The sequence below is a fragment of the Mobula hypostoma genome, chromosome 7 (genome assembly GCF_963921235.1).
Source record: "Mobula hypostoma chromosome 7, sMobHyp1.1, whole genome shotgun sequence".
Taxonomy (NCBI): Eukaryota; Metazoa; Chordata; class Chondrichthyes; order Myliobatiformes; family Myliobatidae; genus Mobula; species Mobula hypostoma.
Window position 1 is genome coordinate 117483601 of NC_086103.1, and position 26661 is coordinate 117510261.

The 26661-nt window shown below is 42.1% G+C and overlaps 1 protein-coding gene across 2 annotated transcripts in view; it reads left to right on the forward strand.

Annotated features, from left to right (window-relative positions):
• slc36a4 (solute carrier family 36 member 4) overlaps nt 1-26661 on the forward strand; it is a 299790-nt gene that overhangs the window by 60300 nt on the left and 212829 nt on the right. For both annotated transcript variants that reach the window (XM_063053867.1, XM_063053866.1), the window contains one exon: nt 9213-9382. In XM_063053867.1, coding sequence (XP_062909937.1) covers nt 9213-9382 — 170 coding nt within the window. The remainder of the gene's footprint in view (nt 1-9212; nt 9383-26661) is intronic.

Sequence of the window (26661 nt, forward strand, 5' to 3'; positions counted from 1 at the left end):
AGTCTTAATTTTCATTGTAACATTCAAGATGAGTTTCGGTACCTTCAAATTCTTCATAGTTCCTAAATTGTTGAAGTATTGAAATCGTTTCACTTTCAGTTCTGGCCATTTCTGGCATCAAGCCTGAATGCCTGAAACAGCATTGAGCAAAATGGTTCTGAATTGTCTTGCTTATTACTCACCAATTATCAGCGAGAAAAATCACTACTTTTTGAATGTGAATACCTGCAAATGACACTATTTTAAAAACTCAAACAACAGGAATTCTGCAGATGCTGGAAATTCAAGCAAACACACATCAAAGTTGCTGGTGAACGCAGCAGGCCAAGCAGCATCTCTAGGACTGACGAAGGGTCTCGGCCTGAAACGTCGACTGCACCTCTTCCTAGAGATGCTGCTTGGCCTGCTGCGTTCTCCAGCAACTTTGATGTGTGTTTGCTATTTTAAAAACTGTTCACTCTATGTACATTATAGTGATTAATGGCCATACAACGTGTGCGTGACTGACGCTAGTTAGAAGCAGTTTGGCAACAGTCTCTTGTCCCAATTAAACAGCAGTGTCCCAAATAAACAAAGGGAATCCTGGCTATTTTCTCAGTTTTTGTTCTTTAATAGCCCCAAATAGCAACTGTCCTGATTAATCGATGGCCCAATTAACTGTAATCCATATGCTCCTCTCTAAAACCTAAGATGAGATAAAATAGTGTGACCCGACATTTCCCTTAGATTTTCTTTCATCTTCCCACAGATTTTACAAACAAGACATGGGGAAAAATCTGAGGGAAATTGGTAAAATTATGTTTCAGATTTTGCCACAAGTGATGCAATTTATGCATAGCCTTGTGAGGTGGAACTTGAGTTTCCACTTCAGTCTCTGTAGGAAGCCGAACTGACCCATATGTGTAGTGATTATAGAAACATAGAAACATAGAAAATAGGTGCAGGAGTAGGCCATTCGGCCCTTCGAGCCTGCACCGCCATTTATTATGATCATGGCTGATCATCCAACTCAGAACCCAGCCTTCCCTCCATACCCCCTGACCCCTGTAGCCACAAGGGCCATATCTAACTTCCTTTTAAACATAGCTAATGAACTGGCCTCAACAGTTTGCTGTGGCAGAGAATTCCACAGATTCACCACTCTCTGTGTGAAGAAGTTTTTCCTAACCTCGGTCCTAAAAGGCTTCCCCTCTATCCTCAAACTGTGACCCCTCGTTCTAGACCTCCCCAACATCGGGAACAATCTTCCTGCATCTAGCCTGTCCAATCCCTTTAGGATCTTATACGTTTCAATCAGATCCCCCCTCAATCTTCTAAATTCCAACGAGTACAAGCCCAGTTCATCCAGTCTTTCTTCATATGAAAGACCTGCCATCCCAGGAATCAATCTGGTGAACCTTCTTTGTACTCCCTCTATGGCAAAGATGTCTTTCCTCAGATTAGGGGACCAAAACTGCACACAATACTCCAGGTGTGGTCTCACCAAGGCCTTGTACAACTGCAGTAGTACCTCCCTGCTCCTGTACTCGAATCCTCTCGCTATAAATGCCAGCATACCGTTCGCCTTTTTCACCGCCTGCTGTACCTGCATGCCCACTTTCAATGACTGGTGTATAATGACACCCAGGTCTCGTTGCACCTCCCCTTTTCCTAATCGGCCACCATTCAGATAATAATCTGTTTTCCTATTTTTGCCACCAAAGTGGATAACTTCACTATGATCTAGTTAGTGTAAATGCGCTTACTCCTTCCGGTAAGATGGTGGCATGTTCGGATGCAGCAGCCTCTTGGGGGGCCATCCAAGGGTGCTTTTGCTTTAAACGTCTTTTTCATGATTGCAAGACAATGCTTGACATTGACATTGAGAACTTGAGGTATTGCACGTCTAGCCCATCAGTGAGCTACTTGTTAGTGTAGGAGCTGGACTTGTTATGGACTGTTACTGGCTGTTACAGAGAGGTGTTGGAGTCAGTGCGCGAAAGCTGTGGGCAGTCTATCGCAGTTTGTCTTGGTCGTTTCTCTTGCAGTCATGAGACCCTGTTGAACATTGGTAATGTAAAATGCTGCAAGTCTGTTTCCCTCATTTATCGGTGAGACAGTGGGGGAGCTGCGCAGCCTTGATTGTAGTGAGAACTAGGAGTCAAGCCATAGGCTTGACTGTTGCAGCAATCCAGGAGAGCAGACGCCAGAGTTGGTGTAGTGAGGCGTCTGCATTAGGTTGGGGTCTAGCCCCTCCTGTCGGGGCTGCCACCCCGTGTTTGCTTGCAAGGTGTATTTTGTGTGTGTGTGTATGTATGTATGTAACCACTTGCAAGGTGTATTGTGTGTCCTCGGACTGCTAAGAACAGCTTGTTCTTGCTGATAGTACCCGTGCACCATCAATTTACAGGACATGCCACTAGGGGACTTGGGCTGTACTGTATATTTTTTGTGTGACTGTATGTTTACTTGGTATCTTATATGCGCTATTTGTGCCTTGTGCTGTGTAATGACTGTTGGTACTGTGTTTTGCACCTTGGCTCCAGATGAACACTGTTTTGTTTGGCTGTATTCATAGGTAGTCATGTGTGGTTGAATGATAATTAAACTTGAGCTTGATGTGCTTTGCATTATTTCATGTGGTAGATTTACTAATTATAACAATACAGGTGTCTCCTGCTTTTCGAACGTTGGCTTTACAAAACCTCACTTACGAAACAGTTCCCTGTTTTCGCTAACAGAAGGTGTTTTCACTGTTACGAAAAAAGCAATGTGTGGGGAAAAAAAAGCAGCGCGCACCCTGAGCAGCTGCTCTCCCCGGGATTTGGAACGGTATTCTAGCCGGCATTGCTTAAACACGTGCCTGTGAGCAGCCGTTTGCAAGATGAGTTCTAAGGTATCAGAAAAGCCTGAATGAGCTCGTAAGGGTGTTACACTTGGTGCAAAACTAGACATAATTAAGAGTTTAAAAAGGCAGGTTGCTACCAACAGCTCTCCTTTGGATCGGGACTACAGAGCGTCGTGGGAGCTGAATTGTGAAGGAAGGCAGTTTTTTTTAAAAAACTTCTTCGAGTGCAAGAAGGGTGAGACGTCAGCAGGACCGCGGGGAGAGTTTAAAAAGGCAACCACCCTATACAGCGGGCAGCTGTCGGAGTGGTAGCAGAGTGTAGGGCTTTGGCAATAAATGGGAAGAGGCGAGAGCGAAGCGCCAACTCTTTTTTTCCTCCCCCCCCCCCCTTTCGTAAATCGGCCCGGACAAAGAGGAACAGCAGGGCTCTCACAGCTAACGGTTTAAAAAGTTTGTCTGTTTAGCGAGGTAAGTGGGTGAGTAGACTTAGTTTTCCTGTTTCATTCGTGTAGAATTAGATAGCATGCCTGCAGGATTAGTGCTTTATTCAGGGTGTCAGATGTGGGAATCCTGGGAGACTTCCAGCCTCCCTGATGGCCACATCTGTGCCAGGTGCACCGAGTTGCAGCTCCTCAGGGACCGTGTTAGGGATCTGCAGCTTGATGACCTAGTGCTTATCAGGGAAAGTGAAGAGGTGATAGACAGGAGCTACAGGGAGGTAGTCATCCCTAGGCTACAGGAGTTAGTAGTCATCCCTAGGCTACAGAAGTCAGAACACTGGGTCACTGTCAATAGAGGGAAGGGAAATGCCCGGATAGTGGAGAGCACCCCTGTGGCTGTCCCCCTCAGCAACAAATATCTTGTTCTGGATGCTGTTGAGGGGGATGACCTGACAGGGGATGCCCACGGTGACCGGGTCTCTGGCACTGAGCCTGGCGCTGTTGCGCAGGAGAGAGGGAGGGAGAAGAGAAATGCGGTAGTCGTGGGGGATTCCATAGTCAGGGGAACAGACAGGAGATTCTGTGAGCCTGACAGAGATACCCGCATGGTGTGTTGCCTCCCAGGTGCCAGGGTACAGGATGTCTCGGATCGGGTCCTGAATATTCTAAAGGGGGAAGGTGAGCAGCCAGTTGTCTTGGTACATGTGGGTACCAATGACATAGATAGGACAAAGGAGGAGGTCCTGAAGAGAGATTTCCAGGAGTTAGGAAGGAAGCTGAGAAGCAGGACCTCCAAGGTAGTAATCTTGGGATTGCTACCTGTGCCACATGCTAGCAAGGCAAGAGTAGTCGGATCAGGCAGATGAATGCCTGGCTGAGAGACTGGTGTAGGGGGCAGGGCTTCAGATTCTTGGATAATTGAGATCTCTTCTGGGGAAAGTATGACCTGTTCAAAAAGGACAGGTTACACCTGAACCCGAAGGGGACCAATATCCTGGTGGGAAAGTTTAATAGAGCTGTTAGGGAGGGTTTAAACTAATTTGGCAGGGGGATGGGAACCGGAATGATAGAGCAGAGGAAGGGGAAAACAGAAATAAATCTAAGATAGTGAGCAGTAAAGATGTCAGGAAAGACAGGCAGGTGATGGGGCAAATGTGTAGCCATTGGGATGAGTTGCAGTGCAATAAAGTTGCAGTGAAATCAAAGCAAAAAGTATCAAATACTGGTCTTAAGGTGTTGTACTTAAATGCACACAGCATAAGGAATAAGGTGGATGATCTTGTCGTACAGCTACAGATTGGCAGGTATGATATTGTGGCCATCACTGAGGCCTGGCTAAAGGATGCATGTCTCTGGGAGCTGAACGTCCAAGGATACACGGTGTATTGGAAGGATAGGAAGGTAGACAGAGGGGGAGGCATGGCTTTATTGGTAAGAAATGATATTAAATCATTAGAAAGAGGTGATATAGGATCGGAAGGTGCAGAATCTTTATGGGTTGAGCTAAGGAATAGCAGGGGTAAAAGGACCCTGATGGCAGTTATTTATAAGCCTCCAAACAGTTGCAGGGATGTACAACTGGAAATAGAAAAGGCTTGTCAGAAGGGCAGTGTTATGATAATTGTGGGGGATTTTAACATGCGAGTAGATTGGAAAAATCAGGTCAGCACTGGATCTCAAGAGAGAGAATTTGTAGAATGTCTGCGAGATGGCTTTTTAGAGCTGCTTGTTGTTGAGCCCACTAGGGGATCGGCTGTACTGGATTGGGTATTGTGTGATGAACCGGAGGTGATTGGAGAGATTGAGGTGAAGGAACCCTTAGGAGACAGTGATCATAACATGATTGAGTTCACTGTGAAAGTAGAAAAAGAGAAGCTGAAATCTGATGTGTTGGTGTTTCAGTGGAGTAAAGGAAATTACAGTGGCATGAGAGAGGAACTGGCCAAAGTTGACTGGAAAGAGGCACTGGCGGGAAAGACGGCAGAGCAGCAGTGGCTGGAGTTTATGCGAGAAATGAGGAATGTGCAAGACAGGTATATTCCAAAAAAGAAGAAATTTTCGAGTGGAAAAAGGATGCAACCATGGTTGACAAGAGAAGTCAAAGCCAAAGTTAAAGCAAAGGAGAGGGTATACAAGGAAGCAAAAATTAGTGGGAAGACAGAGGATTGGGAAGTTTTTAAAACCTTACAAAAGGAAACCAAGAAGGTCATTAAGAGAGAAAAGATTAACTATGAAAGGAAACTAGCAAATAATATCAAAGAGGATACTAAAAGCTTTTTCAAGTATATAAAGAGTAGAAGACAGGTGAGAGTAGATATAGGACCGATAGAAAATGATACTGGAGAAATTGTAATGGGAGATGAGGAGATGGCAGAGGAACTGAACAAGTATTTTGCATCAGTCTTCACTGAGGAAGACAGCAGGATACCGGACACTCAAGGGTGGCAGGGAAGAGAAGTGTGCGCAGTCACAATTATGACAGAGAAAGTACTCAGGAAGCTGAATAGGCTAAAGGTCGATAATTCTCCTGGACCAGATGGAATGCACCCTCGTGTTCTGAAGGAAGTAGCTGTGGAGATTGCGGAGGCATTAGCGATGATCTTTCAAAAGTCGATAGATTCTGGCATGGTTCCGGAAGACTGGAAGATTGCAAATGTCACTCTGCTATTTAAGAAGGGGGCAAGGAAGCAAAAAGGAAATTATAGACCTGTTAGCTTGACGTCGGTGATTGGGAAGTTGTTGGAGTCGATTGTCAAGGATGAGGTTACAGAGTACCTGGAGGCATATGACAAGATAGGCAGAACTCAGCATGGATTCCTTAAAGGAAAATCCTGCCCGACAAACCTATTACAATGTTTTGAGGAAATTACCATTAGGCTAGACAAGGGAGATGCAGTGGATGTTGTATATTTGGATTTTCAGAAGACCTTTGACAAGATGCCACACATGAGGCTACTTAACAAGATAAGAGCCCATGGAATTACAGGGAAGTTACATACACGGATAGAGCGTTGGCTGATTGGCAGGAAACAGAGAGTGGGAATAAAGGGATCCTGTTCTGGTTGGCTGCCGGTTACCAGTGGTGTTCCACAGGGATCAGTGTTGGGGCCGCTTCTTTTTACATTGTACATCAACGATTTGAATTATGGAATAGATGGCTTTGTGGCTAAGTTTGCTGATGATACGAAGATAGGTGGAGGGGCTGGTAGTGCTGAGGAAATGGAGAGTCTGCAGAGAGACTTGGATAGATTGGAAGAATGGGCAGAGAAGTGGCAAATGAAGTACAATGTTGGAAAGTGTATGGTTATGCACTTTGGCAGAAAAAATAAACGGGCAGACTATTATTTAAATGGGGAAAGAATTCAAAGTTCTGAGATGCAACGGGACTTGGGAGTCCTCGTACAGGATACCCTTAAAGTTAACCTCCAGGTTGAGTCAGTAGTGAAGAAGGCGAATGCAATGTTGGCATTCATTTCTAGAGGAATAGAGTAGAGGAGCAGGGATGTGATGTTGAGGCTTTATAAGGCGCTCGTGAGACCTCACTTGGAGTACTGTGGGCAGTTTTGGTCTCCTTATTTAAGAAAGGATCTGCTGACGTTGGAGAGGGTACAGAGAAGATTCACTAGAATGATTCCGGGAATGAGAGTGTTAACATATGAGGAACGTTTGTCCGCTCTTGGACTGTATTCCTTGGAGTTTAGAAGAATAAGGGGAGACCTCATAGAAACATTTTGAATGTTAAAAGGCATGGACAGAGTGGATGTGGCAAAGTTGTTTCCCATGATGGGGGAGTCTAGTATGAGAGGGCATGACTTCAGGATTGAAGGGCGCCCTTTCAGAACAGAAATGCGAAGAAATTTTTTTAGTCAGAGGGTGGTGAATCTATGGAATTTGTTGCCACGGGCAGCAGTGGAGGCCAAGTCATTGGGTGTATTTAAGGCAGAGATTGATAGGTATCTGAGTAGCCAGGGCATCAAAGGTTATGGTGAGAAGGCGGGGTAGTGGGACTAAATAGGATAAAATGGATCAGCTCATGATAAAATGGCAGAGCAGACTCAATGGGCCGAATGGCCTACTTCTGCTCCTTTGTCTTATGGTCTTATGGTTTCGATCGTGGTGAACGAAGTAAGGACAAATGAGTTTGGCTTGTGGAAGTTGACGAAGATCATGTTGAAGAGGTTTTGACATCCCATGACCAAGAACTGATAGATGAAGAGCTGATGCAATTGGAAGAGGAAAGGATAACGATCAAAACTGAATACAGTAGCGAACGGACCGAAAGTGAAGTCGTCCAGGAACTGAACGTGAAGCAACTGCGTGAGATTTTCACTGCAATTGGCAACAATGATTGCAGAAAAGTATGTATTTAATTTTGAAAGGGTACGTCGGTTTACGGCATATTTGCAGGATGGTTTGAGTGCGTACAAAGAACTGTATGATAGAAAAATGCGCGAGGCTAAGCAGTCAAGCATACTGTTGTTTTTCAAACCTTCCACATCAGCCACAGCAGACGATGAACCTCGATCTTCGACATTGAGGCAGGCAGACAGAGAAGAAGATGACCTGCCTGCCCTGATGGAAACAGACAATGAGCTGACACCCCAGTGTCCCACCACCCCAACCCCCGGGCCGTGGACAGATACTGATCCGCGAAGAATGCAGCGGTAGCCAGGATGCACCCAACACATCTTTAAGAAAAAAAGCTGAAATAAACAAGCTAATTGATTAGGTGCTGCCCAGCACGTAAATGTCGGCCCAGATCAGAGTCGATTGCTGATTGCGTTCCGGTTTGCGAACCGTTTCATAGAAATGCTGTACCTTTGGATGGCGGGGGAAACCTGTATTGGTTCTTTCTCAAAAAAATTATTGGACAAATTTCAGTAATTTCACGCCAGCTACCAATTGCAGAATGCTTGCAAATTTGATTTACTTGATCTGGGTTTCCTTCAGTGGATGCAGTCTTAAATTTAGTTTGCCTTTTTCCCTCTTTTCCGTTATCATAGGCTTGCTTCCCAAATATTCACACATTCCCCATTTCAATAAGCATTCCATGTACTAAATTTTTTTTAAAAGAAAATGGGTCTAGTTTATTACATCATCTGTGCCAATTTCTGTATTAAAAAAATCTTGCTTTAACTTCCTTCTCTGACCAGACATTTTTTCTTCCCTTTTACTCTTCTGAAGGCTGTATCCAGAAGTACCAAAACCAGTTGAAAAAAAGTTCAGTCTGTTGAGATTCTGTGCAAAAATCAGAACAGTTGGACCAATGAAACTTTGCTTTTCTAATAGGGCTCTTGTATTCTAACAGCAAAAAAAAAGGTTATTTTTAAAAGTTTGAAAAACTTGACATTATACCATATTTTTCATTTTTTGCAAACTTTTAACTTCATAGAATGGAGACATTTAACTCTCTGTTGGAATAGATGTGAGGGAGATCATTTACACACAGCTATTCTTTCTTCACCCCCCCACCCCCACTCCCCTCCTGCACTCCCCCCCCCAATCACTCAACGCAAGACTGGGAATGCTCAGTGCTGCGTCATTAACGATTCTTTCCAGATGGAATCTTCTGAAAAATCATGAAGCTTTGAAGTTTCTTGAATTCAAAATGTATGCTACAAAACACATTATAGAAAGGGAATGTCATGTGGTTTGAGCATGTGTAGTAGGTTGTCCGAAGTAAAGATTCAAAGAGAAATCGATCCTGAGTGGAATGGGGAATTCTTGTGGCAAGTCTTAGAGAGCTCAGTCATGCCTACTGTGCAGAAGTAGTTGGCATACTACTGGAAACAGTACTGGAAAAATGCTGAAAATAACCTGTTCTTTTCATAAATTGCTTCTGTATTCACAATATGCTTGCTAAATTTTACTCATTTTGTTATGAATTCATTTTTGTTGACAAAAATTATTCTTAAATAGCTTTTACTATTCATTTTTATGAATAGGTTCTTCCTTTAGAAAATAAAATGAAGCAAAGAAAACAATTTCCACAAGCATTAAACATTGGTATGGGCATCGTCACAGCTTTGTACGTTTCACTCGCAACCCTTGGATACCTGCACTTTGGTGATAGTATCCAGGGCAGTATTACATTAAACCTTCCACAAGACATATGGTAAGTGTATTTTAACAATCAATATTCAAAATAATTATCTTTGAACTGGTTTGTATGTACACATTTTTAGAATAATTTAAAGATTCCTGTTTATTTTGCATGATAGTTTTAAATAAAGTAGCAAAATCACAACTATCATATTAAAATTGCCATAATTAATCCTATCTGCAATAACGATGATACTTGTCACATTTCTGTGCTCTCGATCTGCAGTGATATTAATGTTGGATGGCATTTTTGGAGCACAGTTTACAAATGAGATTGTGTATAACCATAATCTGTTACAGAATAAAACTGCCCAGTTCTAAACACAAACTTGTGCCTTCACTCTCCTTGGCCAGCTCTGTCGTCACTTTGCCATCCACTAAGAGGTTGCATGTTCTTGTCATATTTAATCAGTTTTGCCTTGGCCAAGTATCCCTGTTTTCCTATTCTATGGCTTTAAAACCTCTTTAAATGTTTTCTTTTGACTCTGCAGTTTTTTCTGTCTCCCATTCATAATTGGTTAGTTTCTTTCCCATTTTATATCAAATGGGCTTTCGGACATTGTATAGAAACACAGTGACACAAAGGGAGGTGCTTTGCTGCTTGCTATCTCTTAATGCCATACTTTTCTCTGTACTTAATCAAGGCTGTTTTATGGAAAGTCAAATGAATTCCCATGCCAAAGATCCCAGAGAAAGGGTAAAATTCCTGGATTTCCACACAACAGCCACAAAACAATGGCTTGGATGATACAGTTCACTTTTCTCATCTCAAATTGTGTTTTGATATTCAGTTTTGGTTTCTCAAATACAGATAATGTTCGATAGCTGCACAGTGGTGGCCTGAGTTTCTTTGAAATGTCACAGTGAAAAGTAGGAAACTGTATAAATTGGAACATTTCAACTAAGTGAGAAAACAATTAGTTCCTCTTCAATAGGCAGCTATCTATGCAAATTTTGCAGGGTCAGTTAAGACGTTTTGCCCACAACGCTCACTTAAAATACTTCACTCTGGAAGACACCAGCAGGATGGTGGAAGTTCCAGGTGTCGGGGGTCATGAAGTGTGTGGTTACCATAACTAGGGTGAAGGTTCTTGGGAAACCGAAAGGTCTGAAGGTAGATAAGTCACCTGGACCCGATGATGTACAGCCCAGGGTTCTGAAGAAGGAGGCTGAAGAGATTATGGAGGCATTAGAAAATGATCTTTCAAGAATCACTATGTTCTGGAATAGTTCTGGAAGACTGGAAAATTGCAAATGTCACTTCACTCTTCAAGAAGGGAGAGAGGCAGAAGAAAGGAAACTATAGGCCAGTTAGTCTGACCTCAGTGATTGGGAAGATGTTGGAGTCAATTGTTAAGGGTGAGGCTGTCTCAGGGTTCTTGGAGGCACATGATAAATATGCCATAGTCAACATGGTTTCCTCAAGGGAAAATCTTTCCTAACAAACGGCTGAGGCTTTATAAGGCACTGGTGAGGCCTCGCCTTGAGTATTGTGAGCAATTTTGGATCCCTTATCTTAGAAAAGATGTGCTGGCATTGGAGAGGGTCCAGAGGAGGTTAACCCGGATGATTCCAGGAATGAAAGAGTTATCATATGAGGAGCATTTGATGGCTCTGGGCCTGTACTCATTAGAATTCAGTAGGATGAGGGGGGGATCTCATTGTCTAGGCCTTTCAACATTCAAAAGGTTTCAGAGTAGATGTGGAAAAGGTGTTTCCCATGGTGGGAGAGTCTAGGACAAGAAGGCACAGCCTCAGGATAGACGGCACCCTTTCAAAACAGATGTGCAGAAATTTCTTTAGCTAACGGGTGATGAATTTGTGGAATTTGTTGCCACATGCAGCTGTGGAGGCCAGGTTGTTGGGGGTATTTAAGGCAGAAATTGATAGGTTCTTGATTGGATATGGCATCAAAGGTTACAGGGAGAAGGCTGGGAACTGGGGTTGCGGAGGAGATGGGAAAAGAAGGATCAGCCATGATTGAATGGTGGAGCAGATTCAATGGGCCAGATGGCCTAATTCTGCTCCTATGTTTTATGGTCTTGTGGTCTAAATCTGTTGTAATTCTTTGAAGAAATAACAAGCAGGCTAGACACAGGGAAATTGGTTGATGTTGTGTACTTGGATTTCAGAAGCCCTTTGACAAGGTGCTACATATGAGGCTGCTTAACAATCTAAGAGTCCATGGTATTATAGGAAAGATTCTAGTATGTATAAAACATTGACTAATAGGTATGAGGCAAAGAGTGGGAATAAAGGGAGCCTTTTCTGGTTGGCTGCCAGTGACTAGTGACATTCCACAGGGATCTGTGTTGGGACTGCTTTATATGTTATATGTCACTGATTTGGATGATGGAATTGATGGCTTTGTTGCAAAGTTTGCAGATAATATGAAGATGGGTAGAGGGTCAGGTAGTTTTGAGGAAGTAGGAAGGCTGTGGAAGGACTTAGACAGACGAGGAGAATGGGCAAAGAAATGGCAGATGGAATACATTGTCGGGAAGGGTATGGTCATGCACGTCGGTAGAAGAATTGAAAGGGTTGACTATTTTCTAAATGGAGAGAAAATATGAAAAACTGAGGTACTTAAACTGGGAGTCCTTGTGCAGGATTCCCTAAAGGTTCATTTGCAGGTTGTGTCTGTGGTGAGGAAGGCAAATGGTATTTGTTTGCATTCATTTCAAGAGGACGAGAGTATAAAAGTAAGAATGTGATGTTGAGACTTTATAAAGCACTGGTGAGGCCTCATGGAGTATTGTGAGCAGTTTTGGGCCCCTTATTAATCTACAGTATGGTTAGAGGAAGGGAGGTGGCATGCTGTCTTGTGAACATTTGGTGTAATCCCGGTGACCATTCTGTGAAAGAACATCAAACTATTGCTGTAAGTTTGCACCTGTTTTACCTGCTATATGAGTTCAGCCACACCACATTGCTCATTATCTACATTCTGCTGCCCCGATGCTGCATGTGACATCATACACACTACCTTCGTGAGACTCCGGACTCAACTCTCCAATGCATTCATTGCAGTATCGGGAGTCTTCAATAATGTTTCTCTCTTGACAGTTTTACCTACACTTGATCAGTTTGTCACGTGTCATACAGAGAAAATACAACATTGGATCTCTTGTGTGTAAATGTTAAAGATGCACACAGCTCCACAGCTCTTCTCCCCACCCCCCCACCCTCCCCCACTTGGAAGATCAGATCACAACCTAGTTTACCTCATGCCCTTGTACAAGCCCAAAGTACAACAGCTAGGAGCTAGCTGCCATCAAGATAGTAAAGAAATGGTCTCCAGAGGCCATCAAGGCTTTGAAGGGCTGCTTTTGAAGTTACTGCCTAGAATGTGCTTTGTGAACCATATGGGGAGGGCATTAATAGATTTGCTGCTTGCATCACTTCTGTGGTACCATCAAGGACTGTTCGCTGCTTCCCTAACAGCAAACCATGGGTCACCAGTGATCTAAACACTCTTCTTGTCCACAAAAAGAGAGCCTTCAGATCAGGAGACAGGAATTGAAACGTGCAGGTGGAGCTGAAAGAGAAGATCAAGCTGGCTAAAGAGGAATACAGGAGAGAGCTGGAGAACCAACTTAGGCAGAGTAGCACAGGGGAGGTGTGGAGAAGCATGAAGAACATCACTGGCTTCAGTCAGCCTTGCTATAGAGCCTCTGAATGCAGCTGTGAATGGGCTAATGAGTTAAATCAGTTCTTCAATAGGGTTGACGATTGCCCTGCTTTTCACACCCCCTTCAACAAACCAGTCCAGGTGCCGAGGTACCCAATGTTTCCAAAGCACCAATGCCTCCCCTTGTGCAACTGTGTGGAGTTCTCCAGTGCATTTTCAATCTGAGACTCAGCCTGGAAAGGGTCCTGACTGTGTGGAAAACATCATGTGTGCTCCTAGTATCCAAGAAGGGCCAAACCAAAAATGCTTGAATGACTGTAGTCCAGAGGCCCTGACCTTACACATCATGAAGACCCTAGAGAGGCTGGTCCTGTCTCCTCTAGCCCCTCGTCAAATCAGCCCTCAGTTTCCAACAGTTTGCCTATTAGGAGCACATTGGAGTTGATGATGCTGTCATCTACCTGCTGAACAGAGACTACTCCCATTTGGATAAGCAGGGCAGCACTGTGAGGATCATATTTTTTGATTTCTCAAGTGCCTTCAATACCTTACAGCACTCAGTGTTGGGGGAAAATCTCCATTCAATGAAGGTTGTCACTTCCATTGGGTCCTGGATAATGGACTACCTGACTGGCAGAGTGGCACTGGGACTCCACAGGGGACTGTATTGGCTCCATCTTGTTTACCCTGTATACCTCGGACTTTAGATACAACACTGAGTCATGTCTTCTGCAGAAATTCTCTGATGACCCAACAATAGTTGGGTGTATAAAGGGAGGACTAGAGAATGAATGCAGGACCCTGGTGGAGGACTTGGTCAAATGATGTATGCTGAGTCATCTGCAGCTCAACAGCAGTAAGACAAAGGAGATGGTGATGGACTTTAGGAAGACTAAGCCTGCAGTACTCCCTGTTACTATTTGTGGTGAGGACCTACAAATACCTGGGGGTGCATCTGAATGACAGACTTGAGTGGAGCACAAACGCAGAGGCTGTGTACAAGAAGGGCCAGAGTCGCCTCTGCTTCCTGAGGAGACTGAGGTGTGGAGTACGCAGGGCTCTTGCTCACATGTTTTACCAGTCTGTTGTCGCCAGTACAGTCTTCTATGTGGTGGTGTGCTGGGGCAATGGCATCAGCACGAGCAACACCAGCAGGCTCAGTAAACTGATTAGAAAGGCTGGCTCTGTTATAGAAGTCAAACTGGATACACTGGAGGCTGTGGTAGAACAAAGGACCCTACGGAAAATCCTGGCATGTCTGGACAATGTTTCTCACCCTCTACATACCACCTTGGCTGAACAGAGGAGCACTTTTAGTCTTGGACTGAAACAACTGCGCTACTCCAAAGAGCACTATATGAGGTCATTTTTGTCTTTGGCAGTTAGGCTCCATAATGAGTCAACCTATAGCTGGGGAAGTAATGACCACCTCCTGTTAGATTATTTGAGGCAACTTATTTTTTATTCAATCCTGTCAAAGGTTTTCAGCCCGAAATGTTGACTGTACTTTTTTTCCATAGATGCTGCCTGGATTACTGAGTTCCTTGGGCATTTTGTGTGTGTGTGTGTGTGTGTGTGTGTTGTTTGGATTTCCAGCATTTGCAGATTTTCTTGTTTTTTTTTAAATTCATTCTTTCTGCTCTTGTATTTGTATATCTGTACACTTGTGATGCTACTGTGACACAAATATCTTTTGGGATCAATGAAATATCTATCTATCTCTATCTAATCTTGGTAAGTATGTGCTGAAACTGGAGAGGGTTCAAAGGAGGTTCACGAAAATGATTCCAGAATTGAATGGCTTATCATATGAAGAGCTTTTGATGGCTCTGGACCTGTATTCACTAGAATTCAGAATAATGAGGAGTGACCACATTGAAACCCATCAAATGGTGAAAGGCCTCGATAGAGTGGATGTGGAAAGGATGTTTCCTCTGGTGGGAGAGTCTAAGACCAGAGGAAACAACCTCAGAATAGAGAGACATTTAGAATGGAGATGAAGAAGAATTTCTTTAGCCAGAGAGTGGTAAATCTGGAATTCTTTGCCACAGGCAGCTGTGGAGGCCAAGTCTTTATGTATATTTAAGGCAGAGGTTGATAGATTCCTGATTGATCAGGGCATGAAATGATATGGGGAGAAGGCAGGAAATTGGGGCTGAGGGGAAAATTGACTCAGTCATGGTGAAATGCCAGAGTAGACTTGATGGGCCAAATGGTTACTTGTGCTCCTATATCTTATGGTCTTGTGGTCTAAAAGATGCTTTTCAGAAAAGAAATAAAATGCAATGCAGTCGGTCAATAACTCTGATTCCCAGGATCTATGCCCCTCAGAAATTCCTCCTTGTTTGTTTTAAATCTGAGAACCCCATTTCTGAAGCAGGGCCTTATAGTTCTAGATTTCCCTATGAGGGGAACCAGTCTCTCCTCATAAGATTACAGAATGCTTACAGTATAGTAGGAGTCTCTTGATTTATCAAATCTGTGTTGGATTTGTTTTGAGAGCAGTTCATCCTGTTGCATGTAGCTCTCCAAATACATTAATTTTAGAAGGCTATTACAGTTCTCTTTTGAATGCTACAATGGAACCTGACTCTGATTACTCCTGGCACTCAATGTGTGTTTCCCACATTTTTCTTTTGGTTCTTAAAACCATCTTCATACTGGTCTTGCTAACATTTCTGCAAATGGGTACAGTTTCTCTGTTTATTCTGTCTTTGCCTGCATGATTTAAAATGCCTTTCAGATCCTCTTGCAACTACCTCAGTTCAAAGGAAAAGAAGCCAAGATTCTCCAGGCTGTCCTCTGTTACTGTGCTGTATCTAAATAAATTACGTAGAGAATACTTAAAATCCCTCATTTGTGGAATTGTTCTGATAAATGTGTTTTGGTACTCTAGCTAAAGTTTCACATTTTAAAGTGTGATGTCCAGAAGTGGACACTAACACAATATTCCAGTTGTGGTTGGACTGGTGTTTTATAAAGCTTATCATGCTTTATTTGCTCACCTGCCCTGACTTAGTAAAGCACAGGACCTCAATTATCTTTTTTTTTTCTTAACTTTTGTAATCTACCTTGACATTTTCACTGGACAAGGTACTGATATGCCTAGACCTTTGCTATTGTGCTAATATTGTTTATAAGTTGTGCCTTCTACTTAATATTGTCACTTCTCATTTTGACCAAAATGCAACACTTACATTTCTCTATTATATTTTTTACCTTCTATCTACCCGTTCCAGACCCTCCCCACTGGTAAATCTGAATAATTAATATACTTTCAAATCCTTGCACTTCAATGACATTCATTCTATTAGTAATTGTTGCCTCCTACAGTGCAAGTTTGAATCTGTTCCTCCTTTTGTCCCATTATTCCAGAAGCTTGTTCTTTCTCACATATCAAGTCGTCTGCAATTTTTCTCCATTAGGGTGACACTGCAGCAGAACAGTTAGCATAAAGCCGGTACAGTGCCAATTCCACCATTGTCAGTAAGGAGTTCGTACATTCTCCCTATGACTGTGTGGGTTTCCTTCAGGTGCTGCGGTTTCCTCCATTACAAAGTTGTATGAGTCAGTAGTTTAATTGATTATATGTGTAATTGAGGAGCATGGGCTTGTTGGGCTAGAAGGTCTGTTACCGTGCTGTATCTGAATAAATACAATAAAAAAAATTCCACACTAAGTCGAAATTTACAGCTGCCAATTAACCCAGTATTGCCAGCATTCCAAGTCAGTTTCAAGCCTGGTTTCTGGGACTGTGGGGAGGCAGCACCAACGAGTATACTATGGACTGAATGGCTTCTTGTGTCTTCATAAGAGAATATTAATCATTGACTTGGTAAATTTGCAGATGATTAAGCAAAGTGTCCTACAAGGAGGAAAATAATAGACCTCCTGGAGATGGAGGAGGATAGGACAGATAAATGCAGATGAAATTCAATGCTGAAAAAAAAATTGACTGTTAAACTTTATTAGAAGGAATCGTGATTAAACTAATACTGACCCATAAGGACATTCATGATGCATTTCCTTTCAATCTGACAACAATTTTTCACTGTTAATGCTTCCTGCTACATAATCAGTTTGCTGTTCTTTTCATTAAAATCCCATTTATTTGATGGGATTCAATCTTGACAGCAAGCTTATCATCTGGCGTTTATGGAAGATCATTTCAACTGTATTTTCCTCATTGATCCTCTGATATTTCATCAATGCCTTCATGTTAGCAGGAAGTGATTTGGTTTTTCCTGTTTCTGGTTTCTGGAATACTTTCTCCCATTGAAGTTAAACTGGCTGTTGTATAATTGCACCCATATTTTGAACAAAGAATTTGAATTTATTTAAAATCTTACATCCATCCTACAATGTGAGCGAGTAAAAATCTTTGTGTTATGACTCTGCAATGTACAGACTTGAATTTATAAGTCTAATGGCTTTTTTAATATAATTTTTATTTTCAAAGTGAATACATGAGAAGATAATAGCTACCCTCCCCCTTCCCCTTAACCCTTCCCCCCGATATATACCCCTACCTAAAAAGAAAAGAAAGAAAGAAGAAAAAAAAGAAGAACCGCGGATATTGGAAGGTTTCCACAAGCTCCATGGGATTCAAAATAAATTTAGTATATTTATTTGTTACTTTCCCCAAGGGACCAAGATCTTTACCATCGGAGCAACTAAATATGCCATCCTATCTTTTGTAAATAAGAGCGCCAAATATTCAAAAATGTTCCGTATTTATCTCTTAAATTATAAGTAATTTTTTCGAGTGGAATAGAACTAGCCATTTCATTGTTCCAACGATTCATACTTAAATACGAATCAGATTTCCAAGTAACTGCTATAGCTTTCTTAGCTACTGCCAGTGCAATTTTTATGAATTCTTTCTGATATTTATTCAATTTAAGTTTTGGTTTTATCTCTTCAATATCACCTAATAGAAATAATACAGGGTTATGTGGAAATTGAGTTCCAGTAATTTGTTCCAATAAGACTCTTAAATTTATCCAAAAAGGTTGAATTTTAGAACAAGACCAAGTAGAATGTAAGAAAGTACCAATTTCTTGATTACACCGAAAACGTTTATCAGATAAATTTGAAATTAATCTATTTATTTTTTGTGGTGTAATATATAATTGGTGTAAAAAATTATATTGTACTAATCTAAGTCGAATATTTATTTGTCATACTGTCAAGACAGTCTTGACCAATTTGTTTCATCAATATTAATATTCAGATCCGTTTCCCATTTTTGTTTTGACTTATGGATAAGTCTAATGGCTTGTAGAAAGAAGCTGTGCTGTAGCCTGTTGGTCCTGGTTTTAATACTGCGTTACCGTTTGCCAGATGGAAGCAGCTGAAACACTTTATGGTTGGGATGACTGGTGCCCCCAGTGATCTTCCAGGCCTTCTTTACGCATCTGCTGCTGTTGATGTCCCCAGTGGAGGGAAGTTCACGAAATGATTCAGTCTTCAGGCGCCACACATTGACTCTTAGATATGTGGAGCACTTCAGCCCGTGCCTTTGCAGCTTCTTCTTTTCCGTAAGAACAGAATTAGGCCATTTGGCCCGAAGATTCTTATTTGCCATTCAATCTTGACTGATTTTTTTTTTTCTCATCCCCATTCTCCTGCCTTCTCCCTGTAACCCTTAAACCACTTACCAATCAAGAACCTGTCAGTTATCTTCCTTAAATGCACCTAATGACTTGGCTGCCACAGCTGTCCGTGGCAACAAATTCTACAGATTCACCACCGTCTGGCTGAAGAAATTCCTGGACTTTCTTGCTATTGAAAACATGCTCTCCATGTCCATCTGTTCCAGGACTTATGATACTTGGTAGGTCCTGCAATAACAGGACAGGATCCTTGTTAATTCACAGAAATCTGTTCCGAGTAACCAACAGACTTGGCAAAGGATCCAATAAGCAACTTTGAAAAACTTTCTTTATCACTATCGCCTGATTAATTTCAGGAAAAGTTCTTCTCCCTCTGTTCCTTTGGATTCACTGTCTCTGCTGGCAATAACTAAGGCTTTTGGAAGAAGAAAGAACGAATGAGAAGCAGTTATTCCCAAAGTCAGGCGTGTTGGGATGTTGCAGATGTTCCCTGTCTTATCACCTGCATATGAATCAAATTCAAAAATACCAGAATGACATGTTCAAGCTGTTGAGAAGATTGGTTAAGAACTGCTGCAAGCCCTTGTGAACCTCAATAATAAATTGTCATTGAAACAGCATGAGTGAGCGAATGAATTCCCGGTAATGACAATTGCACAGCTATAACTTCTGAACTGGAAGCACCTCATAAATGTAGCAGTATAGCTCTGCCAGCATTTGAACACGAGTGGCAATTAGCAAAGATTATTTGGATTCAGTCCCCATCACTAAAATGATATCTGGTCATTTACCACATTTGAAGTCAAAGCACAGCCAATCATAAAGGCCAGGCCTTTGGGAATATTTAAAGTGCAGGTTGATACGTTCTTAGTTTGTCAGGGCATTAAAGGTTACAGGGAGAAGGCAGGAGAATGGAGTTGAGAGAAAAATAAATCAGCTGTGATGGAATGGCAGAGCGGACTCGATGGGCCGAATGGCTTAATTCTGTTCCAGTGTCTTGTGGTCTTAAATCTCACTCTCATCATCTTAAACCAAATTATGTACATGCCCATAGCATCCTATCTGGATCGAACATTTATCTACTTTCAGTGCCTACTAACCTTTCCTAGTACCTCCTTTTTATCATTTGTGGCTCATCTAGAATCACAACTACAGTTTCTTTTGAAATTCCAGCAGAGAGTTTTTCCTCAGCAACACTGATCTGTTACCACTGTCATGTGCTCTGCCTTCATGATTAGATTTTCTTTTGATCTCTCGTCAGCCCCCGTTCTGCCAAGAGAATATTTTTGGATCTCTTTTCTTTATGCTAATACTGTCATTTTTCTTCTGAACTTTTTGTAATCAGCTGGGATCTTGCTTATCTTCACAACTGGAATATGTTAATATACATTTTTTTGCTGTTCATTTTAATTTCTATCTTTTTGGTCATCAATAGAGCTTTGGCTCTAATTTCCCTAACCTTCTCCCTTTTGGGAATGTAGTTGGACTAGCTGAAACATTTTCATTTGAAAAACTTTCCATTGTAGTTATTCTTTGTGGATGTGGCAGGCATGAGTGCTTTTGAAGGTGGAGATGAGTTGATCCTTGGTGTGGTGACACAAAACATTTCTGAGCCAAGTGTAGGGGAAATCTTTAAATGTTACTTTGTGCTCCCTGCCCTTATTCTCCTTAGCTTGTGAGTGTGAGCACAGTGCATTTTATCGGTGAAATATGCACAGCTGTATGGTGGTAGAGGAATGGAATGTCTGGGGAATAAGACTGGCTGCCAGTTGAGTGGGCTGCTTTGTTCTAGCTGCTGGATTTAGTGAGAGTTGTTTGATTTAGACCATGGGTTCCCAATCGACCCTGTGGTAAGGCTCCATGGCATAAAAAAAGGTTGGGAACCTCTGATCTAGACTCATTCAGGCAAGTGTAGATTGTGTCCTCACACTCCTCAGATATGCATTATAGATGGTAAATAGGCTTTGGATAATGAGTAATGCACTATAATGTACCAAGAATCTGATCTCTTGAAACCCCAATAACTGTGCCTGTTGTGTTTCTGGTCAATGGTGGCAAATTCCAGAATACTGATTACGGATAGTGATGATACTGTTGAATATCTAATGTAAATTATTAGATGTTCTTTCTTGAGGATCAGCATCCCTAGTACTTGTGTGAGGTCAGAGTTGTTTGCTACCTGTCAATCCATAACCTGGATGTTACCCCAGATCAAGTTTGCAAGGTACATCGGATACATTTTTTCTTTTGAGATTTGCAAATGGAATCAAACACAATCACCAGAAAGTATCCTCATTTACCATGGCAAAAGGCAGTAATTAAAGTAGCAAAGCATTTTCATCTTGGGCACTGTATTCAAGAACTCATTCAGTAAATTCCTAGTGCTAAGTTGACTGATCCCAAAAACCAAAACCTCTCATCTACAAGCCATGACTCCTATCTCGAGAGGTTTCCTCTGTCTATTAACTTCATTATTCTTTCTGCTTCTTAGTACCAAATTCTTTCACATTGTATGTTGATTACAAAGACAGTCAAGTTGTGTCTGAGGTTCATTTCTTTGCTCCCTGTTTGGACCAAGTTCAAGGTTGTTATCATTCAACCACACAGTTAAACCAAACATCGTTCCTCTGAGGCCAAGGTGCAAAAAAATAGTACATACAGCATGGAATGTTGTCCTGGAGCAATGTTTCTATAAGAATAAGAACTTAGCACTACTGTTCGCACTCTCAGTTGCAGACGAAGGCAAATCAGTTTGTTTTTCAGGGAGTGAACATTAGAGAGCAGTAGTTATTGGAGAGGCAACCTTCAGGGGTTGATCTGTAACCTGGCATGGATTCCAGTGCACTTACCGTGCTTCTGCTTTCTCCCACATTGATTCCGGTATATCCTCCCCGGGTGGCTGTAACAGACGCCTCTACGGTATGGGAGCCTGGTCTATGAATAACTTGATGCTGTGCAGCTGTTCTGTTGTCAGTTTTGCTAATGAATGTTAATGAACTGGACTTGCAGTATTTTGTATTATTAATGTCTAACAGAGACCTTGTGATCATAAGAAAAATGTGTAAGACAAATACTCGCACCATTTGTTGGACTCGGAAAGGCAGCTGTGACTAAGTGCACTGCCATATTAATGGGTGACCAAAGTTTGAAATGAGCAGTGATCCTGGCAAAAATGTAACTTACTGGGGTCTATATGCCACTTGATAGCTCTATGGATGACAACTTTCAGGAACTTTGTAGTTGTGTCTGAAGTAATTTGGTAGTTTTTTGTAAGATTGGATTTGTCCTGTTATATGAATAGAAGTTATGTAGGTAATTTTCCATATTGCCAGTAGATGCCAGTGTTGCTGTACTCTTAACAGAAGTTATTTCTGGAGCACAAGTTTCACTATCTGTACATATAGTTTCAAAAAGTTCAAAGTAAATTTATTTTCAAAGTACGTATGTCGTCATATATAACCCTGAGTTTTTCTTGTAGGCATTCACAGTAAATAAAAAGAAATGAAAAAGAGAATAAAAAATATATTGACAGAATTTAGTTCAAAGCTTAAGAACACGTGCTAGACAGAGCTGAACAGTAAAGATATAACAAATGCAATAAACACTTTTGCTGCACCTATATTAACATATTCTTTGGTAAAATATCTTGGCCCGAAAGCGATCTTGAAAATTTACAAAGAAAAATAAGAACTGAAATGACAAATTTCAGAATACATTATGTACATTCGAATGCGCTTAGATTAACACTACCTAGGACAGAAGGGGGAAGAGGAATAACAGAGATTAAAAATCTGCATAACAATCAGATAAAACTTTTAAGGATATACTTTCATCAATCAATGAAAACGGGCATCAGCACTCCACGCAAGCATATGCAATTCTGATGAGAAGGATACACCACTAAAATTAAATGAGAGCACGATGCAGTAAAATGAAGACATTATCACTATTGAAGAAAAAGTTAATTGATGGAAGAGCATGAGCCCCCATGGAAGTCATCCCCATGATCTGAGCAGTCCAGATGTCGATAAGGAAGCGTCGAACGCATGGCTCAGAGTAGGAGACCTCTTCACAGAAACAGAAGGGTTCCTTGTGGCAATACAGGACTAGATGGTTAACACAAAAAATTCTCAAAAATACATCATAAAAGACCAACAAATTCAAAATGATAAATGCAGAAAATGCCATGGAAAAACCAGAAACAATCCAACACATTACAGGATCCTGCAGCAGTTTAACTTTATCTGCTTGCTTACATAGGCACAATCAAGTGGCAAACATCATTCATCAAAGCCTTGCTTTAAAATCTCCCAGATGTAATAGTGGCCAAAGGACCTGGGGTAATGGACGAATTGAAGGAAATTTATATTAGGCAGGAAATGGTGTTGGATAGGCTGTTGGGTCTGAAGGCTGCTAAGTCCCTGGGATCTGATGGTCTGCATCCCAGGGTACTTAAGGAGGTGGATTTAGAAATCGTGGACACATTGGTAATCATTTTCCAATGTTCTATAGATTCAGGATCAGTTCCTGTGGATTGGAGGGTGGCTAATGTTGTCCCTCTCTTCAAGAAGGGTGGAAGAGAGAAAACAGGGAATTATAGACCGGGTAGCCTGACGTCGGTGGTGGGAAAGATGCTGGAGTCAATTATAAAAGATGAAATTTTGGCACATCTGGATAGTAGTAACAGGATTGGTCCGAGTCAGCTTGGATTTACGAAGGGGAAATCATGCTTGACTAATCTTCTGGAATTTTTTGAGGATGTAACTATAAAAATGGACAAGGGAGAGCTAGTGGATATAGTGTACCTGGACTTTCAGAAAGCCTTTGATAAAGTCCCACATAGGAGATTAGTGGGCAAAATTAGGGTACGTGGTATTGGGGGCAGAGTACTGACATGGATTGAAAATTGGCTGGCTGATAGAAAACAAAGAGTAGTGATTAACGGGTCCCTTTTGGAATGGCAGGCGGTGACCAGTGGGGTACCGCAGGGTTCAGTGCTGGGACCACAGCTGTTTACAATATATATTAATGATTTAGATGAGGGAATTAAAAGTAACATTAAAAATTTGTCAAGAACACAAAGCTGGGTGGCAGTGTGAAATGTGAGGAGGATGTGAGGAGGATGTTATGAGAATGCAGGGTGGCTTGGACAGGTTGGGTGAGTGGGCAGATAACAAGGGGAATTGAGTATAAGAGCAAAGAGGTCCTTCTGCAGCTGAACAGGGCCCTGGTGAGGCCACACCCGGAGTACTGTGTGCAGTTTTGGTCTCCAAATTTGAGGAAGGACATTCTTGCTATTGAAGGAGTGCAGCGTAGGTTCACAAAGTTAATTCCTGGGATTGCGGGACTGTCATATGTGGAAAGATGGGAGCGACTGGGCTTGTATACTCTGGAATTTAGAAGGCTGAGAGGGGATCTTATTGAAACATATAAGATTATTAAGGGATTGGACACGTTGGAGGCAGGAAGCATGTTCCCGCTGATGGGTGAGTCCAGAACCAGAGGCCACGGTTTAAGAATAAGGGGTAGGCCATTTAGAACAGAGTTGAGGAAAAACTTTTTCACCCAGAGAATGGTGGATATATGGAATGCTCTGCCCCGAGAAGGCTGTGGAGGCCAAGTCTCTGGATGCTTTCAAGAAAGAGATGGATAGAGCTCTTAAAGATAGTGGAATCAAAGGTTATGGGGATAAGGCAGGAACTGGATACTGATTGTGGATGATCAGCCATGATCACAGTGAATGGTGGTGCTGGCTCGAAGGGCCGAATGGCCTACTCCTGCACCTATTGTCTATTAAAATACAAACTCATAAAAGGAAGCATACCTTACTATGTAAGCTTCAAGCTTCATCCAGTTTTATTCAGAATACCATAAATTTTATTATGACCGTTATTACAGATAGCCCAATCCAAAATAACTATCTGGATATAATATTACAGGATAAGCAAGCAAGAACAATTTACTTGATAGATATAGCCATTCCAAGCGCACACAACTTACAGATTCAATAAGTGAAGACACCAGAAATGTGCTGAATTAAGAGGAAATTGAAAGGCTTTGGAATATGAACAGGGTTTATTTTGTCCTGATAGTAATATCTACAACTGGTATCATCCACAAGGCACTGCACAATCACATTAAACAATTAGGGCTACACAGTAATATCTATGTAAATCTTCAGAAATCCACAATACTAAACACCACTAGAACTGCCTGAAGGTTCCTAGCAATTAACAAATGAGTGTGCTTGGCTATGCCAATACCTCAGGTTTTACCAGCTTGAGCTGAGAAAAAATAAATTATAATAAGTAAGCAATAAATATAGAGAACATGAGATGAATCCTTGAAAGTGAGTCAGTAGGTTGTGAGAACAGTTTAATGATGGGGTGAGTGAAGTTATTCAAGAGCCTAATGTAAGAATTGTTCCTGAACCTGGTATTCTGGGTCCTGGGTCCTGGGACTCCTATTGCTCCTTCCTGATGGCAGTAGTAAGAAGAGAGCATGGCACGGATGGTGTGGTGTAATGTGGAAAGAGATTTGCGGATCCAGTGACTGGAACAGAAGATGTGGATTGCGAGTGAGCACGTTAGATATTTATTTATAATCGAACTGTGAAGCACTAAACTGTGCATCTAGCTAAACAAGTGCACATCTAATCTACCCTAAGCTACACAAAACTACAATACTAAGCACTCAGTAACCCTTTTAATTCAATGGGTACTCCATTAAATCTCCCCAAGTTATAAAACTACAAAGCTAAGCATGCTACAAATGAGTACTTAACAAAGTAAACTGTCTACGTCTGCAGTGCTCTTTCCCAGTGGTCCTCCAGTGCTGGTAGTGACTTCAATCTGAAGCAGCCCCTGGAGACAAAGGAAAGAGAACAAGTTTCTTGCATGTGCTATTCTTACACCCCTGAGGTGTCTGGAACCAGAAACAGGTGCTGTGATGTGCAAGGCAACCAATGGAAAAGATCTGCTGTATCCATCAAATAGGTTAATCAGTGACTGCCACAATAGAAGCAGCTTTCGACCAGCAAGTAAGCCAGCCACTCACGTGACATGGGGTTCCTTGATGCTGCTTTCTTGCGACAGCATTCCACTTCGATTTTGCGGGAGTACACTCGCCCACAACTTTTTTTTTATAAAGTCTCTGCCAACTGTGGCGTATTTGTTCTGATCGTCTGAGTCCTTGAACACGGCCCGGTCCACTGACTCGAAGCAATCTCGTAGTTGCTCTTCTGCCTCCTGCAGCTAGCTCTTTGTTGTCCTTATCTCTGGTGACTTGCTCTTTAGCCTCTGCCTGTATGCAGGTAGGAGGAGGACAGCCAGGTGGTCAGGTTTCCTGAATGTGATCTGGGGGTAGCATGATAGGCACTGCTGATTGTACCTAGTCAAGTGTGTTGGGACCCCTTGAACTGCAGGTACATGTTGATGATAACTGGACAGAATTTTCTTCAAAGAAGCCTGATTCAAGTCCCCAGCAATGATTTGAAAGGTGTTGGGATAGACTCTTTCTGTGTTTGATTGCTGCACTCAATGCCTAAAGTGCTTGCTTGACATTGGCCTTTGGTGGTATGTGAACTGCGGTTAGGATCCAAGAGAAGAACTCTCCTGTTAAGTAAAATGGGCAGCGCTTAATCATTAGGTGTTCCAGATCCTTAGGGTTGTTATAGCCAGGAGAGGTAGTGGGGACAAGCTCCCACTATCTGTTAACTGCTTCCAATGGCGTGCGCCTCAAATAGCCTCTGACAACTAAGTCCAGCTCCTGGCCTTCACGTGTGGCTTAGCTACTAAGTCCAGCAGAACCATTAACAATGACAGGAGAAGGGGCAAAGGTGGGTTACTGGCACCTTAAAACCAGTCGCTTTGGGTGGGTGGGGCTTGTCGGCTGTGGTTGGTGGCTTATTTAGGAGAAGGAAAACTCTGATCTCAAGCCTCCGCTGCCTTGTGGCTATACCCACTTGTGGGGAAGGCTTTGGGTTTAAACCCAGCAGGAAAATTCTGGAGCTGAAGTCCCTAAGGTGGTCCTGCATTGAGCTTAATG